This window comes from Cricetulus griseus, chromosome 5 (assembly GCF_003668045.3).
Source record: "Cricetulus griseus strain 17A/GY chromosome 5, alternate assembly CriGri-PICRH-1.0, whole genome shotgun sequence".
NCBI lineage: Eukaryota > Metazoa > Chordata > Mammalia > Rodentia > Cricetidae > Cricetulus > Cricetulus griseus.
The window spans coordinates 181,076,364-181,096,722 of NC_048598.1; the positions used below are offsets into that span (position 1 = coordinate 181,076,364).

Below are 20,359 nucleotides of genomic sequence, written 5' to 3' on the forward strand. Positions count from 1 at the left end.
CACGTGCAGCCCTTAAGAAGCTTCCCTTATGTCACCCTGGCTTTCCTTTACCAAGCCCTTATGGGTGAGTCCCGGGTCCACCTGGCACCTGTCCCAGGACTATTGGGCGGGGCTAGGGTGTCTCCCTACAATTCCCCTTTTAGTCTAAAAGAGGATTAAAACTTAATAGTGTAAAACATACAAAACTAACAATCATAAAGGTGAAATACAAGAAGATACAATAATCTGCTATGGCACATCCTATGTCTATTCCAGCTAAGTCTTAAAGTCATGTGGAAAAGGTGTCTAACTTGAACACCTTCTTCCAATCCCAACTCTAAACAATAAGAAGGTCATTCTTAACTAGGCTTACACTACCCTAATAAACAATAATGGGGAACAGGGGCGTAGCATCTTCTAGGTTACTTCCTGCTGAAATGGGACGATGATAGTCATGTGGGGGCCCTGTGGAAAAAAATGCTAGTACAGGGAAAGTCTCTAATGAGTTATGTCTAGTCCATGTTAGATGAGATTTGTTTGATTGAAGATCTACGTTGAAATCCTCAACTTGATTAAAATCATTACTCGAGGTTCTGGTTGGAGTGTCAGTCAAAATGGAGTGAGTTGAATCCAGTGCAGTCGGGGAGGTATAGTCCAATTCTTTTTCCGGAGCATGCAGGGATTGTTGTCAGGCTGGTTCTCATTGGCTGTATGGGACTGAAACATAAGTGTCATCAGAGAAATGTTCGCTTGTTCATGTATGTGTACTGGGAAAGGCAAACCTTGAAGAACAACAATTATGAGAGGGTGTAGGCCTTGAAATAAAGAGCCAAGAAAAGACAAAGATAATCCTCTTATTCTTTATTTATTCTGTATTACAGCAATTGGCTTCTTGATAAAACACAGAAACTTTAAAATGTTGTTAAATAATATGCTTGGATTTTAGAGTAGGAAAGCCAAATCCAACTCTAAATCCAGCATCGATATAATTGAATAGGGACTAGGAAATGAAGAGACATAGAGTTATTTGAGAGATAGCTTTAAATTTACTGTATGGCTGCCTTTCCTGGCTGTAGCGGTCGCCTCGGAGCCCCAGTGGGCTCCTCTCAGGTAGTGGGGTCTGGGCGCCAACTCTTATGATTACCACGTGCGCACAGAGATGAGCTATAGTCCGTAATGGTAAGATTTCTTTATTCAAGAAAGCACCAGGGCAAAACACAGGCCAGAGCAAGGTCACCAGAACCCAGCTAGCTTGACCAGAAAGAAGGGGCTATGGTCTCCACGTGCAGCCCTTAAGAAGCTTCCCTTATATCACCCCGGCTTTCCTTCTCCACGCTCTTATGGGCGAGTCCCAGGTCCACCTGACACCTGTCCCAGGACTATTGGGCGGGGCTAGGGTGTCTCCCTACAGATGACTGCTAGGGTTCTCGACAATTTAGCACAACCGAGGCTCACTGGTACCCAATATAGCCAGGTGGTTACTATGGGATGTGACTTGGATTTATCCAGTCCCTGTGTTTCAGGCTGCTTTAGGGCCTCCGTCTTCACTGCCCTCTTAAACCCTCCCTAGGTCCTTCTGTTGTTTTTCTTCTTTTTAAGAGATGGGTTCTCTCTGTTGTTTAGGGTGACCTAAATGTCCTCCCCATATGGTCTCCCAAATAGCTTGGGTTGCAGGTATAAACCAGTGTGCCCGGCGTTCTTCTCTGAGTCTCTATGTGAGCCACCCTGGTCCTCCTCCAGTATTATCTGCTAGTGTTCTCTGAGCATAAGTGGCTCTTCCTGGACAAGTTCCAAGATCTCCTGTGTCTCTAGGTAGTGTCCTTGCACTGATGGCATAGTGATAATGAGCTGAATTCATCAAGTGACTTGGGTGTTCTTGTTGGCCCCATTCATGGGCTCCATAAATTTTTGATAGAAACTTCAGTACCCAGTAGAATGCCAGGCACCTGTGTGCCCACTGTGCTCATTTTGCAGGCTGTTGAGCTGACATGGCCACTCAGGAAAGTCAGAGGGTGATGTGTGTAAAGAGCCCACAACTGCCCAACTCTCTGACCTCTCGTCACCCTCCAAGAGAAGGTGGAAGTTATGCCCCCGCCCCCGCCCCCATCCCTATTGCCATACATGCCCAGAATTGCTCAGTGAACACAGCTGCACAGCTAAGGGTCAGAGAGGCTGTGCTTCAGTGGAGGGGGCCTCAGAGAACCTGTGTACATAGAGAAGCATGTCGAGTCGCTCAGCTGCAGGCTGTGGTTAGTGCTTTGTGTACATATGTGCATGCACACTAAGGTATTGTGTCTACTGTACAGACCCGTGCTTGTACATTCCACGCTTTGCTCATCTCCTGGAATTTGGGGAGAAGAACCATGAGGTGTCCATGACAGCCCTGAGGCTTCTGCAGAGAATGAAGAGGGATTGGATGCACACAGGCCGGCGCCCCTCTGGCCTCTGTGGAGCAGGTACAGTGTGGGCCATCAGTCTAGCACTTGGGTAGCATTTTCTACCCTGATGCTTGATAAGCGTGTGCATGTATGTAGGAGGGTTCTAGCTGTCAAATTTAGGGACCCTTGCATAGTAGGTAAATTGAACCCTAGTCGTCTGTCTTGAGCCTTAAAGCAGTCAAGCCCATGAGTCATTGGTTACAGTTCCAGAGTCCACCTTACATAAGAGCTGTGTCCTGAACCCAGGACCTACCTGATCTTCATGGTCTTCACTGCTTAAGGACTCTGGCACTTGCTCCCTTGTTGGCCTCTGCAGATTCTGAAATGAGAGACAGGACTTCAGAGGATGAAATGACAATTTGAAGCCCTCGTCCTACTCACAGCAAATTGTTGCCTCTCAGCATGGTTAGTGATCTGACCTCTCATCTGAGACACTGAGTCCTTGCTAGCCCAGCAGCAGAGTTGTTTTGGTTGTACCTGTGAGGACCTTCAGGCGCTGACTATGGCCTAGACCAAGAGTCCCCTGCTCAGAAAGAGCTCCAGGCCAGCAGGGGCCTGTTCTTTCTGCACCAGTAGGGGGATGCTGCCTGAGACTCAGCTTATATATGAAGCCTGACTGACCACATTTACACTGCAGGTTTAAGGCCCGTGCCCATATCACTGTAATTCACACAGCCTTGTGCCCCAGCTTTTTCCAGCTTTACTGCATTCCAGGGTCCCAACTCCCATCATAACCAGGACTTTCCCATACATCTCCTCAGTTACTTCCCATGCTTTGAGGGTTATAAGAAATTCTTGAATTTTCTGTTTTCCTCTTATGTTTAAAAGTAGAATGAAGTACAGCTTCGACCCAAAGTAAGAATGGGACTATCATTGCCGTAGACTATCTGCATCCTAGGTCTGTCTGGAGCAGGCACACACCCTGCCGCCTTGTAGAAGACACAGCAGACACATCCTACTCACAGTTATTCAGCTGTCACTAGCCAGAGCCAAGGAAGAGTTTTGCTTACTTTCATTTTTGTGTGTTTGCTGATGATCTCATTTCTTTCCTAGCACTTTTGGTTGCAGCCAGGATGCATGACTTCCGGAGAACCGTCAAAGAGGTCATCAGTGTGGTCAAAGTGTGTGAGTCCACACTGCGGAAGAGGTCAGCACTCTTGGCTGCTGGGCCCGGCTGTGGATTGGAGCTGCTTCTGCCCTGGGTTACCCTGCCTTCTGGCAGTGCCGGCTTCCCACCCTGGCATCTCCTGAGAGTAGTAGACTGTAACTTACAAAGGCTCCCACCCCAGAGATTGCAGGCAGGCAGAAAAGCGGCTTTGGAACAGACCAGAGGCCTCCTCATCCCATTTGGTTTGTTCCGTTCTGGGCTTTGCGAGCCTGAGTGACCTCTTGCTAGAGCTGGTTAAACCCTCACCATGTCTGTCACAGGCCACAGACTCTGTGCCCAGCTTTCAACAGGTTGCTCCCAGCTCATTCAGATATCCTGGGCAAGATGAATATGCCAAGGAATGCTGGGTCACCTGTCATTGCTGACATACATATCACAGGTTTCAATATTGTTGACCCTTTCTGCTGAGGGTATCTGCTATAGTACCTTCTGGAAGCAAATGAGAAAACCATTTTTAAGTATTTTGCCTCTACTATCTTAAAAATGATATTTATTTGTGTGTATGTATGCACACAGTGGGTACACATATGCTACTGCACACAGTAGGTACACACATGCTACTGCACACAGCGGGTACACATATGCTACTGCAACGTGGGGGAGGGCAGTTCTCTCCTTCCTAGGTAAGGTTCCTAGGGATTGAACTCAGGTCATGGGCCTTGCCAGAAAGTACTTTCATATGTTGAGGCAGTCTCACAAACCCCTCTTTTTTTTTTTTTTTTTTTTTTTTTTTTCCTGAGATAGGGTCTCTCTGTAGTCTTTCTTGGCCTACCTAGAACTCACAGATAATCCTCATGCCTCAGCCTCCCAAGTGCTGGAATTAAAGGCATGCACCGCCACACCCACACCCGTTTTTTGTTTTTGTTTTTTTTTATACATTTAAAAAATGTAGTGTGGGGGCTGGAGAGATGGCTCAGAGGTTAAAAGCACTGGCTGCTCTTCCAGAGGTCCTGAGTTCAATTCCCAGCAACTACATGGTGGCTCCCACCATGTGTAATGAGATCTGGTGCCCTCTTCTGGCCTGCAGGAATACATGCAGGCAAAGCACTATATACATAATAAATAAACTTTAAAAAAATGTATTGTGTATGTGCAAGTATGCATGTGTAGATGAAGAGACAGACTGCCAGGGTTGTCTCTGCTTCCACTATGGAGGTGCCGGGGCTCAAACTCGAGTCATCAGACTTGACAGCTAACACCGTATTTGCTGATCCATCCTATTATATCAAATTTCTTTCTTTTTTCTTTTTTCTTTTTTTTTTTTTTCCCTCCAAGACAGGGTTTCTCTGTGGCTTTGGAGGCTGTCCTGGAACTAGCTCTTGTAGACCAGGCTGGTCTCGAACTCACAGAGATCAGCCTGCCTCTACCTCCTGAGTGCCGGGATTAAAGGTGTGTGCCACTACTCCCAGGCTATGTTAAATTTCTATTTAACTCTTTTATTAAAAATTGTGTGCCCTTCAGTGACTCCGGGGAAGCTGGCACTGCTTTTTGCTGGCCACTATAGCTGAAGAGCTGTCCCCACCCCTCACAGGACAGCTGGTCCCACACTTGGGAGAGATGGTCCCACTCTTCACTATGGTTGTGGGAGAGCTGGCCCTGATGGCATGGGCACAGAAGAGCTGGCTTCACCCCTCGCCTAAGGGGGGTGGTCCCAGCAGCCCAGATTAACCAAATAAGCTACCACCCAGACCCATAGCAGGGCTTTGAGTTGACATCTACCCTGTCTGTGGCCTGCCAGAGTGCATGAAGGGGACTGGTCCTATGGAAACATAGTTGCAGTATCTCTATGACTTGGGGCAACAGCAGGATATCAGAGAGGAATTTTGGTGAGAGTCCAGTATTGATGGTATATAGAAGCCAGAGGCCTTGAACCAGACCAACAACTCATTGCAATGAACATTTGCAAGTAAACCTCAGTGGACAAAAGTATGACGCACCACAGCTCCCAGTGCCACTAAGATGAATGAAGAGGTGTTGGAGAGTCAGGAAAGATAGAGAGGAGCAAAGTGGTTTTATTGTTGGTTTAGTTTGGTTTGGTTTGAATTTTTTTTTTGGAGGGGTTGTGATACTACCAGGGATAGGGGCAGATATGGAGGAACTGGGACATGAATGGCATTGGGATTTATGATGTGAAATTTCCAAAGAATCAATAAAAAATTATGTTAAGAAAATTGTAAGCTGGCGAATACTTTTAATCCCAGCTCTTGGGAGGCAGAGGCAGGTGAATTCTGAGTTTGAGGCCAGCCTGGTCTACAGAGTGAGTTCCAGGACAGCCAGGGCTATATACTAAACGAAACCCTGTCTCAAAAAAAAATTATAATAGAATAATAGTACTCATACTGAATAAAAATAAAAATGTAGCCAAGCACTCCTGTAACTCCAGCTCTAGGCACCTCAAGGCAGAAGGATCAAGAGTTCAGGTTATCCTCAGCTATACAGCAACTGCAAACCCAGCCTGGGCTACATGAGACTCACTCTTAAACAAAACTCAGAGTCATCCTCAACTACATAGCAGCCTCAAAGCCAGGCTGGACTACGTGAGACTCACTCTTAAAAAGAAACAAAACACAGCGTAACCAAATGTTAGCCAACAGTATGTGCTCATAGTCACAGTGCTTGTGAGGGTGAGGCCATCAAGATGGCCCAGCAGGTCAAGGCACTTGCCTTTGTTGCCAGGGCTGACAGCCTGAGTTCAGTCCTCAGGACCCACATGGCAGAAGGAGAGAACTGAGCCTACAAGTTGTCCTCTGGCCTCCACTTGCGTGTTGTGGTTTGTGTGCATGCTTGTGTACACGAGCACCCTCCCCATGTAAAGGAGCTAAATTTTCTTAGTTTTAAGAAAATGCAGAAAAGTTGCTAAGATTTAAATTGTGTTAGCTGTCCCAGAAGTGCCCTGATCAAGTTGCTAGTTGGGTAAAGGAAGGCCTCCTTCCTTGCAGGGCCTCCCGAAGCTCTTCCACAGGACCCCAGGGTAGGCACGTGGAAGTAGTAAGGGTGTCATGGGCTTTTCTCTGCCTTTCTGTCTTAGGCTCACAGAATTCGAAGACACTCCAACCAGTCAGCTCACCATTGACGAGTTTATGAAGATTGACCTGGAAGAGGAATGTGACCCTCCCTCGTACACAGCTGGACAGAGGAAGCTGCGTATGAAGCAGGTGGCTCCACACCGTCCGTTAGCACATGAGTTTTCTGGGAACATTTGTTCTCTAACATCCCCACATCTGTTCAACTCTCCGGGCTGCTAACCTGGTCTTCTGTGGGCCTTGAGAATGAGTCTTAGGGGTGTGCCATGTGTGGACCCCCCAAGCACTACCCACATTGGGGTTCGTGGTGAGCTTTCTCTCCCTATCCCCTTGAACCCATCCCCACAGCCAAGCTCTGTTTCCATTTTATGCCTTGTCCTCTGAGACAGCCACCACTGCAGCCAGACTTCCTTCCATTATCACTGAGCTTGGGACTGTGCTCCTACTAGGACTGCACTCAGCAGGAGAGGGCAGCTGAGTTTTGGGGACTACAGGGGTGCATTCTGCACTTGGGACAGACTTGACCTTTCCAGTCACATTGGCATGGGTGGGTTGTTGAGGTTCTAAGTTTTTAGGTATTTAGAAAGGGCTTCTGCCCAGGGCTACATGCATGTTTGGAAGGAGAGGGCCAGGCCTGCCGCTCCCTCTGACCATCCCAAGCCTTGTCAACAGTGAGACTTTGAACATTGGACTCCTTACCAATTGGACCCCTTTGTCTTTCAGCTGGAACAGGTCCTGTCAAAAAAGCTAGAAGAAGTTGAAGGTAACTAGCCAGTTCTCACACGAGTGTTTCCTTTTTGTTAGAAAGTGAACACACTTATCTTTTGCTTTTAACCTGTCCCTTTAGGTGAGATATCCAGTTACCAGGATGCCATTGAAATTGAGCTAGAAAACAGCCGGCCAAAGGCAAAAGGGGCTCTTGCCAACTTGTCAAAGGATGGTGAGTCCTCCCTGCCCGCCATTGAGGGCCCCAGGCCAGCACCCTCACCTTCCCTACTCGTTGGTCCTTGACCCCACCCCAGTCTGCTTATCTCCCTGCACTGGAACACTAAATTGCATATCCGGTTACTGCCAGGACACGCTTCTTCACCTGTCCACAGCCCTCATGTGCTATACGGGGGAGCGCTGCTGGCCAGTTGACCTATGCATCCCCACGCGGACTTTCAGAGATGCTGTAACCATTTGTGCCGAAAGTTCACTCTCTCTGGGCTGCGCAGAGTGAAGGCAAAAGTGTCTGCTTCCTTCCTTGACACATGGTCTAGAGAAGCTACTCTGAGCATCCCTCACATGCCGGCCGGCACTGTGCTGACGTCCTTTGTGCTTCCCCTCAGTGTTTGCAGACACTTGTCTACCCCTTCTCTACCTACAGTCTGCCTCACTTGCCAGCATGGGGGAAACTGCCGAGCTTGTCTTTCTGTCCTGCTCTAACTTCTTTTCTGTCTGGCCTTTGCTCCTGGAATGTCTGGGATAGCACCACACTACTGCCTTCTGTGTGGCTGTTTGGTCTCCATGGCAACTTGCAGCTTGACAGTAGCATTGGCTTGTGTGTGCTGACTACTCCTGTGCACTGTGAATTCTCTTGCTGCTCATACCATTTTCAGTCATTTTGTCATTGGGTTTTCCGAGTTCTTGATTCTGTCATCTACACAAAGTGATACTACTGCTGTTCTCTAGCAGCACTTAATTTCTTTCTTGAGTCTGCCTGGCCCTGCAGCATCCTGCTGATGTGACAGCAGTGTGGACTGCATGCACTGAGCAGGTTGCCCACTTACCTGTCATGGTGAGTGAATGCCTACCCACTGTCATCCGGAGTTCTTTCTGTCTCAATGCAAATGAGCGTTTCAGAGGATTACAGTATCTGTGGAGACCACAGGAGTTCCCACAATAGGCGAATGTGATCCCGTGTCCTGACAATCACACCATTGGGTTCTCCCTAGTTCCTGGGAGGCAACATTTGGATCTCAGTGGCTGCTCTATTCATACTCATCCAAGGCTTTGGTTCTGTCTGTTTGCAGAGTTGAGTTTGCTACTTTTGATTTCTCTGTGTAGTGGTTTTCTTTGTGATCTGTTCTAAAGTTATGTGTAAGTTATTTTCAACCCGTCCTTTGCACATATGTAGTCTGCTGCCTTCTGTTTTCTAGGTCAGTTACCTCTGCCCGGCTTCACCCTCCCTTCTACTTTTACTCCATCTCCCAGGTCACCTGCCTGACTTGTCTGTTGTGAGTCTGCTGACTGTGTGCATTGGGGGCTCTCAACTTCCTGTGAGGATTGTCATGTTTGCAGTTTCTTAGTCTCAAGATATTTCCTCTCTTCCACATGTGAGGGAGCTGTGGAAATTCTGGGGGTAAGGTGTGTCCTGATGTGGTTACTAACTGCTACTTGTGTTTGCAGTAATCATGGCGTGTTGCTCATACGTTCCTCCTTGGTATTTGTTGGGCACGCAGTATCCATAGACACTGCAGAGAGGCACCTTGTGTCATGTCCCACTTTCACTACTGGTAGAATTGAGGACCTTCCACATGGTGGCTCTGCTCCAGCGCTCTGGTCCTCCCCTCACTCTGATTTCCCCCAGTGGCTCCCTCATTCGGAGTGATGGCTGGAGCCATTCTCAAGGCCTGTCTGCTACCAGAGGTACTTAGCCACCCTCAAGCCTAGAGGTCTGAACTTGGGGCACACATAGACCCAGGTGCCACTAAGTCTCTGCCTGACCCCCTCTTTCACTCTATGCTACCTGGAGAACTTCTCCAGTGTTTGGTGGTATGATTCAATCTGGAGCACCCTTTTCCCTCAGTGGTTTGAGGTAGGCCGATCTGCTCAATAGGCCTTTTGGTAGAGTGTGCTTGGTCTTAGCTGTCTGTTCTAATGTTCTCTGCGTAATTTTTTTATTCCTTTTTATTGAACTTTATCTGTTCCTCTTTCACACATCCTGGCTTTGGAGCACAACAGAAAACAAGTAGTCACAGGCAGGGTACTGTGGGTCAGATTATGCAGCTGTGTCTTTAAGAACAAATATCAGAAGGTATAACGCACACGCTACAGGCTGTGTTTGGCTTTACCACCGCTTTGCCTGTGAACATGCGTGGTGTAGGGAGAAGGCAGCCCTACGGTCACTGTGATTCTAGACCTGTCAACTGCCACTGTCTTTTTGTCCTTTGCAATGGTACCCCACCCTTCCCCCACTTCAAGCTGCCACTGGCTGCTTTCTGTCCCTGGGTTAGTGGTCTTTTCTAGACTTATGCAAAGAAGTCTTCTGTAGACATACCCTTGTCTTTCCTCAGTGTTATTTTTGTGTTGCCCATTGGTAGCATGGTCCTTTTTCTCATGTAGCTCCCTTAAGTGTGGTGAAGTGCTTACCACTCCTGTTGAGTACATTTGGGTTAGTTCCAGGTAAGCTTTGTGCAGTCTCTGTCGATAAGCATTTCTTTTGTATTGGGCAGAGCAGAATTGCTGGGTCTGGTGGAGGTGGTGTAGGCAAACAGTTTGCATAGCAGCCACCACTGTCAGCATGCATGAGACCAATGCCTCTATCTTCTCTCCATCCTCTCTGACAAGGTCACCAGTGTGTGTGGGGTGAAGTCTCAGCAGTCTGAAACCATAGAGGACAGCTCATGCTCTGACTTGATCCCTCTGGAGTGTCTCTCAGGGGTCCACCTCTGTGCCCTCTCTTGCTGTTCTGCCCTAGTCTGGCAGGTCTTTCTTTAGGTCCCTTTTTTATTTGGGTTCTGTGTTTTCTGAGCATAGTCGCTCTTTACATGTTGTAGAACGTCCTTTCTGACATGATCTTAAAGGAAGCTATGGCTCACCGTTGTCTTGACAGTGTCTTTCACAGGGCAGACATTATAATTCTTTTTTTTTTTTCAAAGCATTCTATTTATCTATGTTTTATGGGTTCTGATTTAGTGTTGTTGAAGGTGTTTTTGCTAACTCTAGGGCACAAACTTTATTTATCTTTCCTGACTGTTCTTACGCTCTCAGATGCCACATTTAAGCCAGCTTTTGCACAGAACATGAGGAATAAGCCAGGCTATTCTTGCACGTGGGCAAGCAACACCGTCCGCTGGCAGGACCGTGCTTTCTCTGCTGCAGAAAAAGGCATGCTTTTTGGTAGTTTTTTGTGTTCTCGGTTATTTTGCAGCTTCGCAAAAGATGTATCTGTTACAAAAGTGGGCTCTTTTTGGCTTTCTGCCTGGTTGACAGGTGGTGTGCGAATCGTGTGTCCCTAGGCTCCGGTGAGGACTCCACACCCAGCCCGTTCTGTGAGGAGGACACAGAGGATGAAGAGCTGGAGGCTGCTGCCAGCCACATGAACAAGGACTTTTACCGGGAACTCCTGGGGGATGGTGGCGGCTCCGAAGGAACGGGAGACCCTGATGGGGGCAGCAGGCCCCTTGCCCTGGAGTCTTTACTTGGCCCCTTGCCCACAGCAGCCAGCCTGGGCATCTCCGACTCCATCCGGGAGTGCATCTCCTCCCCAAGTGGGGACCCCAGTGAGTGCCATGGGATGGGAAAGGTTACAGTCCGAATGGTCCCTGCTGCGGATTAGACCAGAAATACCTTGGGCTTGGATGAGGCACTATGAGGTCCCTCACAATAGTCAGCAGTCCCTGGGTACTGTAGTTTGTTTCATTTATCTGGCTGTGATAAATATCCTGTCAAAAGCAACTGTGGGGAACAGCTCTGGCTTACAATTTCAGGTTACCGTCCTTCATTTCAGGGAAGTCAAGGCAGGAACCCAAACAGCTAATCACATCGCATCCATAGTCAGTAGCAGAAAGAAACAAACGTTGTTGCCTGCTTGCACCGTCCTATCGAGCTTACCTGTCTTAGGACTCCCTATGTAGGGAGTCCTAAGGCCACAACAATGGCTGGGCCTTTCTACATCAGTTAGCAGTCAAGATGATCCTCACAGACTTGCCTACAGGCAAACCTGATAGAGATGTTTATCCAGTTGAGACCCTCTTCCCAGGTGACTCTACATTGTGACAAGTTGACATCTAAATTAACCATCGCATGGGCTACAGAGCTGGGTGTGTGCCAACACACCGAGACGCCAGCTGGCCTTGTTACCATAAGCTCCCTATAGTCTAGCTGCTTTGGCTGGCCGGCTTATGGCACGGGTCCTGAGTTTCAGTGGCTACCAAATGACTAAGAGAGGGTCTGGCATAGACTGAAGTCATACAGGTCGAGAGGGGGGTGGGGACAGGGGACTGGGTCATTCCTGACTTTTTCACCATTGGTCAGTGTTGCCTGCTGAGCTTGAGCTTGAGCATGGACAGAGGAGAAACACACTAACCAACCATTGCCCCCGCCATCAACAGTACCAGATCCCTATGGCTCCTTGCCCTTTACCTGTAAAACATTGGGAGAAAGGTTGAGAGCACTGACTTGCCCTTTCAAAGGATCGGGTCTGATTCCCACTACCCACATGGTGGCTCTAGTCCCAGGGGGATCTGATGCCCTCTTTTGGCTTTTGGAAGAACTGTATACATGTGGTACACAGGCATCCCTGCAGGCAAAACATCTAGACACACAAAATAAATTGTAATAAATAGTTATGAAGAAGGGCTGGGGGACACCAGTGGCTGTGGTAGGGTACCCAGTCCCATCCCTATAATCTGGTTCTTCTCTCCTGGCCAGGTGAAGAGTGGATCTTTGCTAGAGGGTGGGGCCTCTCAGATGGGTCGAACAATTGAGAAATGGGGCCTGTAGAAGGGGTAGACCTCCCAGCTGAGGAGGGAGATGGTTCACTTGTGGGCCAAGTATGTAGAGGGCGGTTGAGTGCTTTGAGGGGGCTGGTGATTCAGAACAATGCCAAGGGACTTGTGAGCCCAAGCATAAGCAGCCCAGAGCAGAGAACAAGGGCAGTGGGGCAGACTGCAGAGTCTCGAGGGATGGTCTCAACAGTAATGAGTCACCCCAGGACCTCAGCCTGAAGCTGGAGAGAAGACACCCCAACTGTCCCAGCTGTGTGCACCAGCTGACAAGCCTTACATGGGCCATTGGGTGGGGTGGTGAAGGGGTTGCCTAGCATCTAGAGTGTGAGATGCTGGTGGGAGATCCCAGTGGCCTGCACTGCTGGACTCTACCTTAGACCCACCTCCAGGGCTTGTAGCCTGGACTAGGGTAGCAGCGTGCCCAGACCAGGCCTAGCAGCTCTTAACCTAGTCCTTGACCTGAGCTTAGGTTTTCTGTTGAGGACACAAGAGATGTTCTCTGTGCCTGTTTTCTTCCTTGATGGGCAAGTGTTAAGGTGACATTCTCTCAAAGAAGGTTCTGGCAGCCCCTTTGTCCCAGCCCTGGGTTCCACGCATCCCCATGGTGAGCAGGATCTGCCAGGGCAGCCGCTGTGACACTGATAGGGTTCTTCTCTCTAGAAGACACTTCAGGGGACGGGGAGCTGGATCTCAGTGGCATCGACGACCTTGAGATCGACAGAGTAAGTCCTGACCCTTTGTCCCCAGTGGTGGTTGGGACTTATGGAGGCTAAAGTGGAGTTGAACTAGCTCCAGAGTCTGTCACTCACCGTTAGCCACTTTGAGCCTTGTGGCTGTCTCAGACATTCCCTGACAGGTGGGTAGTCTCAAGTTGTAGTGCCTGTGGTTCAGACATGCCCCCTGGACTCCCTCCTCCACGCTGCATTCCAAGGCAGCCTTGGCTGTCATGTGCCCTTCCTCTGAAACCCCAAACAACCCTACCAGGACCATGGTGGGAAGGCCCTGAACTCTGCACCTGGCCTTGGCTCCCATTGCATCCCAAATATACTGTACATCTCTAATCCTCAAATACCAGGGGCCCCAGACTATACACTAACACTTGGCTATGTGTCTTAGAGGTCTGCCTAACAAGGCCTAGGAACTGAACACTGGCTCACAGCTGCAGGGTAAAGTCAGTGGAGGAGGACAAAGGACTGACCGGTTTCTCTGTTGAAGGGAGGCCTTCCCACATCTTTTCTTTAGCAGTGTAAGCATATAGATAGGAAGCTAGTTGCTGAGAGATCTTGGCATACCACAGAGCTCACCCTCAAAGATCTGAAGCCACCTCACTGTGCCTCCCACAGTACATCCTGAACGAGTCAGAAGCCCGGGTAAAAGCCGAGTTGTGGATGCGGGAGAATGCTGAGTACCTTCGGGAGCAGAAGGGTAAGTACCCACCACTCGTCTGCCCGGGTCCCGGGATGTGTCCCTTGCTGAGGTCATCTGCTTTGTTCCCCTTACAGAGAAAGAAGCAAGAATAGCAAAGGAGAAGGAGCTGGGGATCTATAAGGAGCACAAGGTGGGTGCCTCTTGGCAGCCTAACTCGGCCACAGTGTGGGCTGACGGGAGAAAACCATTTTGGGAACACCTTGCCCCTGTGTCCTTAGGAGCCTGACTTGGACAGGCAGTGGAAGCCATAGGACCCAGTCCCTGGCTGCCAGGTTGTTGTGTTGGTTGCCTGCTCCACCAGAGGTGGTTGTGCCGTTAAGCTGTGCAGTGGGATATCTATGCAGCACGGGTGCTAAGGCACGCCAAATTGAGACGTAGGGCTGAACACTCTGTCTCTGTGCCTGCATTCTTGATAACAGGCAAGAGTCTTGGTAAATTGGCTCAGCTGTTCCCTCTGGGGCTTGAAGGAGCTGAACTTTTCCGGTGCCAAGTGAGAAAATGTGATGCTGGCAAAACTTGGGGTCCAGGGTGGAGGCTCAGAGAATGAATGGTCCCTGCCTCAAAGAAGGCCTACAGACTCAGGTAGAGAAGTGTGGGTCCCAAAACTCCAGGCCACCAGACATCATGTTCCATGTTCTGTGAGGCAGTTACCTTTTCTCCGCACAAGAAAGGCTTTGCTAGGAAGGGTAGATATGCAGGAGCTGAGGTAGCCAGTGCCAGGGCCGGGAACTGCCAAGGTAGATCCAGGCCAAATTCCTGTGCCCTCCAGATGGACCACATCTGGGGCTCAGGAGTAGATGGCAGGTGTGAAGCCAGCATGTGATAGAAGGAAGTTCTTTGTGTGTTTCATTCAGCCTAAGAAGTCTTGCAAACGCCGGGAGCCAATCCTGGCCAGCACCGCTGGGGAGGCTATCGAGAAGATGCTGGAACAGAAGAAAATCTCCAGCAAGATCAACTACAGTGTGCTTCGGGACCTTAACAGCAAGGGTGGGAGTAGCCCACCCAGGGAGGACTCACAGCCCCCAGAGCAAGCCAGCACCAAGAAGCTGTCACGGAGGAAAAGAGCAGCCAGCAGGAGCAGTGCTGACCCTGGGACAAGCATCGGGAAGAGGTACTGTCCTGCCCCTGGACTGGTTGATGCTTGCAGCCAGTAGCCACATTTGTCCCACCGTGTGCCCAGTGCTAACAAGCCTGTCTCCAGATGGGGGTGTGTCCTGGCCTCTCCCTCCCCCCCATACACACACTTCTGGGTCCCAGAGTTGAGAGGCTTCTGGCAGCAGCAGGACCTATTCCCATCTCCAGAAAACAGTTGGACACTTAGTGCAAACAGGCTCTTCCAGTGCTGCCACACCCATACCCCTTCTGTACTCCTGAGGCTCCATTAGCTCTGCTGAGAGAGAGACAGCAGGCCCAGAGACACCTCTGGTGGGTGGGTACAGGGGGACCAGTCAAGGGCCAGAGTAGGCCAGCCTCAGCATGGTGGGTCAGTGTTGCTCTTCAGCTTGTCCAGGGTGGCTCAGCTGGCCCTCCTGTGCCATGGCTTACCCTTGGGTGGTAGCTGCCAGCTTTCCTGATGACGTCACAGGTAGTTCATTCCCTTGGCTCTGGAGATAGGCTGGACACTTAAGTGTGACTACCATCCACCTGCCCTGAGCATCCCGTGAGCTGCTGCATGCCCAGTCTCCATGTTTGAATTAGCCATAGCTTGTCCAAGTAGGAAAGCAGAGTGCTCTGCATGTCTCTGTTGTGTTGTTTCCCTTTTGCTGTTAGTGGGGTTTGTTTTTTACTTAATCACATGAAGCTTTTGTAGGACCCAGGAGGGTGAGGCAGGAGAGTGGTGAGTTCAAGGCTGGCCATGGCTTTGAACGACACCCAGTCCTCAGAATAATAAATTTTAAAAAAAAAAAAAAACTAGCTGAAAAGGCGGCTCAGGGGTTAAGAGATACCAGAGTTCAGTTCCCAGCCCCCATGTCAGGCAGCTCCTATAACTCCAGGGGATGTGTTCTCTTCTGGCCTCCACAGATACCCATACAATCACGATAGATCCTTACACACACACACACACACACACACACACACACACACACACACTAAATAAAGAACAAATAAATAAATGTAAGTCTTAGGGACAGAGAGAAAGAATCATACCAGGTGTGGTAGCACACCTTTAATCTTCACACTTGGGAGGCGGAGGCAGATGGACAGCCTTGTCACATATCGAATTCCAGGACAGGCTGTGTGGTGAAACCATGTTTCAAGAAGAGGAGGAAGAGGAGAGGGAGGGAGGCAGGAAAGCAACACCAAGCTAGTATTGTGTGCCAGTCCCTCTTGGTCCTGCCAGTTACAGCTTTGAGGTTGATAGCATGTTCATAAAGTTCTTTACTGTGTCCAGATTGTGAGGGAGAAAGAAACCTACCTCTCTCTCTCTCTCTCTCTCTCTCTCTCTCTCTCTCTCTCTCTCTGTGTGTGTGTGTGTGTGTGTCTGTCTGTCTGTCTGTCTGTCTGTCTGTCTGTGTCTGTTAAAACAAGTTCTTACAGTGTACTCAAGACTGAACTTCCGATCCTCCTGCTTCTTCCTCACGAGTGCTACAATTACAGGTGTGTCTCATCACTCCAGGCTTTAATATCATAAGCCTGATCCAGCTGGAACTTAACTTTGGCAAAAGGAGTAAGACCAAAGCCAAGCTCAAGTTTCTGGGTGGATACTGTAGACAGGGTCTGTCTGTAAGAAGGCCATCAGGAGCTGGGCGTTGGTGGCGCACGCCTTTAATCCCAGCACTCGGGAGGCAGAGGCAGGCGGATCTCTGTGAGTTCGAGGCCAGCCTGGTCTACAAGAGCTAGTTCCAGGACAGCCTCCAAAGCCACAGAGAAACCTTGTCTCAAAAAAAAAAAAAAAAAAGGCCATCAGGTGACCCAAGTCTCCTGTTGTCAAGCTGATGGTTGCTCTACTTTCTATAGCCCAGTAGTGTTTGGTAGGCCAAATTCTTGAGAACATTTTTGCACATGGCCTGTTTATTTGTCTATGAACTGAGAGTGAGATGGCTAGGCCTCTTCCCACTGTCCCTCTCAGCACCTTAATCAGTGCCAGGTGTCCTTACAAGCTGCTCCTGCCCACAGTTGGTGGTACAGTTGTCTAGGATTTTGAGTTCCCGGGCCCTGATGGGACTGCCTCTGTAGGATCTTTCTGTGATTCCTTCCAGCTGCTTCTGTATGTGGGCAGGTACTTAATTTCCCTCCATCCATCTGTTCCCAGAACCTGCTGGGTGTCTCCTGTTGCTCACGAGGTGTTACCTTGACCCATTGGTGGCTCAGGTTGGCTGTTCTGTCTCCTATCAGTGCTGGCTATACGGAGTACTGAGTCAGCATGGCTGATTTAGGTAGGAACTTCCTCAGAAGGGCGTTAGATTTCTCAGTCTCTGTATGGTCACACAAGTTCTCTCTTGGAGATTACTAACTGGAGAACTGTGGGCTGAGTGCCCATTGCCACTCAGCTCTCCCTTGCACACGTAGTAGGTCAGATGAGGCAGGAGTCAGGGCGTAACCCTCCCTGACCACCTAAGCCCTTGCCCTGGCCACCCAGAAGGCATTCTCAGTTCTGCTTATTGTGGCCTGTGTCAGCCATCCCTAGCTGCTTAGCTGTAGCTAGAAATGGGTACAGAGAGTCTGATGGAGCTGAGCGGTCACAGGCCAAGTTGAAGGTCAACTAGGCCACTACTGTCAATGCTGGTAGTTCTAGCGTAGATTCGGGTGTCCTTTGTGGTCCTATGGCCAGGGGAGCCTGCTCGAGTCAGAGTTTGTGAATATCTAATACCCTGAGGAGTTATGAAGGTCTCGAGGCTGGGGTGCCCCAACTGCTGTACTCATGTCTCTGCCCTTACTCAGCTCCACCAGTCCAGACAGTTCCAGCGGCGGTGGCGGGGGGACGGGGACGGGGACGGACAACACCACAGGGCCCCAAGCTTCTCAGCTTTTTCTAACAGTTGTTACCCTCTCAGGAGCAATCTGGCATCTACCTCTAGAAAGGTGTTACCCTAATGGATCCAGTGCTCCAGGCTTACACAAAGGCTTTTGGGTTTCCCGGGTCAGACTCAAGCAGGCTTCTGCTCAGTAGAGGCAGCAGCCAGACCCCACATGTAGCCCCCACCTGCCCTGTGGCTGTCCTAGAGATCAGTGGCCATGGGCTGTTTATGAAAACGTAGCATTTAGGTCAAGGTGGAGAGGTTGACAGCAGTGTGGCTGGTAGGGTTGTCACTGAAGTTGGAGCTGTGACCTGAGGAATGCCAGGCTAAACTTACTCTCTGGGCATTCGCAGACTCTTCCATGAGGCCTGGCCAGCTGCTCTTGGGTCTCCATGGGTCCTAGAAAGGCCACGAACACCTGTAAGAAGGCTTCAGCTCCCTGGCTAAGGTGCTCTGTGCCAACTGCCTGGTACGAGATTCTCTTTGCAGCATCATCAGAATATCCAGTATGTCAGAGCTGGGCGGGACTGGGCCTCAAGGGCCAGCGCGTCGCGTGACTCCAGGCCTTTACTGCCTGTATAGTTGTGCCCTACAAGAAAGGAGTCTTGACCCTCCCCATGCCCAGAGACCACTTACACTGACCTGGATGCCACTGTGCCTGTCTCCTCTTGAGTGGGCGACCCATTTTCCTTTCTGTTTCTTGTGGACACGGTGTCAAAGGTACCTTTGTGTTTGGAAGTCCTAGGGACTTCAAAGATAGGCCCAAGGTGGAGGTACTGCTGGGGGGAGGGGATTTTAGACAGGGTTCTCTGAGTATCCCTGGCTGACCTGGAATTCACTCTGTAGACCAGTCTGGCCTCAAACTCCCAAGTGCTAGGACTAAAGGCAAGCAGTATCACCACCCAGCTGGATGCTAGGACTAAAGGCATGCAGTATCACCACCCAGCTGGATGTTAGGACTAAAGGCATGCAGTATCACCACCCAGCTGGATGCTAGGACTAAAGGCATGCAGTATCACCACCAGCTGGATGCTAGGACTAAAGGCAAGCAGTATCACCACCCAGCTGGATGCTAGGACTAAAGGCATGCAGTATCACCACCCAGCTGGATGCTAGGACTAAAGTCATGCAGTATCACCACCAGCTGGATTTTGCATTTTTACGCAGTGTTTCTGTATTTCCCATCCATGACGGAATGATGGTAGCCACTGATTAATGTAAGACAACAGGTCAGATCAGGGTGGACACAGCAGTGTTGCTGTCCAGGTATTAAGACTGAGGAACAGGTGAGGCCTGAGGTCAGCAGGAGGCCTGAAGGTCGGAAGAGAGGCTGGGGTTAGACTGGTGAGATGCTAGCAGAGGTGGTGAAAGTCTGTGTTTCTGGGAAGGTATACCTGTGGAGTGGAAAGGGTGGGCCCCGGAGCGAGACTGTGCATCTGTCCAGTCAAGGGCCTCAGTCCTGCCAGTCAGTGATGGTCAGCAGGCAGGTGTGAACTGAGGCTATAGACTGTGAACCTGACTGGACGGGGATCTCAGTGCCTGTGTGGTGTACACACACACACATACACACACACACACACACACACACACACACACACACACACACACACACACACACACACACACACACACACACAGCCTGAACTGAGGCTGCTTCTATGCTTTCTTTCAGGTTGAGGCCTCTGGTGTCTACACATCCAGCTAAGAAGGCAGCTGTGGGAGAGGTATGTTGTCCTGCATAGCCGGGTCAGGGCCTCAGGAACATAAGTTGCCATCAGGCTTGGCAGGGAGAGGCCCAGTTGGTTGCTGCTCCAGCGTTAGCCTAGCTCCAGCAGAGGATCCTGAAGCTCAGGGTGTGAGGGAGCCTGGGTCACAGAAGTGGAGCAGGCAGATATGCTAAGGGCAGGTTTTGTGCTTGCTGCTCTGGGGCTGAGGGTAAGCTAACCATCACTGTGGACTAGTGTCTAGGGCAGAGGCTAGACTGCACACCACTGGGCCTGTCCTCCCTCCCTCCTTTCCCTCCCTCCCTCCCTCCCTCCCTCCCTCCCTCAGGAGATAGGAGCTTTTGGGAAAAGGAGGCCTGGGACTTCATAGCCCCAGGAAACCAGAAGGAGGAGCTAGTGGATACAGGAGGCAGGCTGGTCCTCTGACCAGCAGGAGCTCTGGAGCGCCTGTGCCTGGGCTGAGAGAGCCTGAGGGTCCCTTACAGTCAGGAGAGCAGCACACTCTGCTTTCATCCTAGAGACAGGCCCTCTCTTTGCAGGCCTTGCTCTTAAGTTCCCCTACCCTGGGAGCTGAGCCCATCAAGCCATCAGCTGTCTTGGTGGAGAGTGGCCCTGTGTCGTACCATCCTGACGAAGATGCAGATGAGGAGGACGCTGAAGAAGAGGATGGAGAGCCTTGCGTCAGCGCTCTGCAGATGATGGGTGGCAATGGTGGGTAGGACCCACACGGTTATGGGCACACTACAGGATTTTTGGGGGGCACTACAGCAACTTGGGGGGCACTATAGGAACTTTGGGGGGCATCCAGAGAAGTCAGGCCATAGCCATCCACCCAAGGGATTTCCAAATTTAAAGCCTATTGTCCTCAAACTAAAATTCTCTCTACAAAGAAGGGAACCAGGATACTTAAAACTGGCCATATTGAT

The 20,359-nt window shown here is 50.1% G+C and overlaps 1 protein-coding gene across 3 annotated transcripts in view; it reads left to right on the plus strand.

The window, feature by feature from the left end:
- The window catches only part of Brf1 (BRF1 RNA polymerase III transcription initiation factor subunit), a 49,362-nt gene that overhangs the window by 28,254 nt on the left and 749 nt on the right, over window positions 1-20,359 (plus strand). The window contains exons 6-18 of one of the 3 annotated variants that reach the window (XR_003485558.2): window positions 2,286-2,435; window positions 3,471-3,564; window positions 6,614-6,740; window positions 7,332-7,371; window positions 7,456-7,548; window positions 10,832-11,095; window positions 12,983-13,044; window positions 13,666-13,747; window positions 13,825-13,880; window positions 14,605-14,861; window positions 18,063-18,178; window positions 19,382-19,433; window positions 19,973-20,063. Coding sequence is in view for 2 of the 3 variants with exons in the window: in XM_027416671.2 (XP_027272472.1) it covers window positions 2,286-2,435; window positions 3,471-3,564; window positions 6,614-6,740; window positions 7,332-7,371; window positions 7,456-7,548; window positions 10,832-11,095; window positions 12,983-13,044; window positions 13,666-13,747; window positions 13,825-13,880; window positions 14,605-14,861; window positions 19,382-19,433; window positions 19,973-20,144 (1,449 nt within the window). In the remaining variant the exon portion in view is untranslated. Of the gene's footprint in view, window positions 1-2,285; window positions 2,436-3,470; window positions 3,565-6,613; window positions 6,741-7,331; window positions 7,372-7,455; window positions 7,549-10,831; window positions 11,096-12,982; window positions 13,045-13,665; window positions 13,748-13,824; window positions 13,881-14,604; window positions 14,862-18,062; window positions 18,179-19,381; window positions 19,434-19,972; window positions 20,145-20,359 lie in introns of those variants that run through there. The other 2 variants (XM_027416672.2, XM_027416671.2) reach the window with 2 other exon arrangements.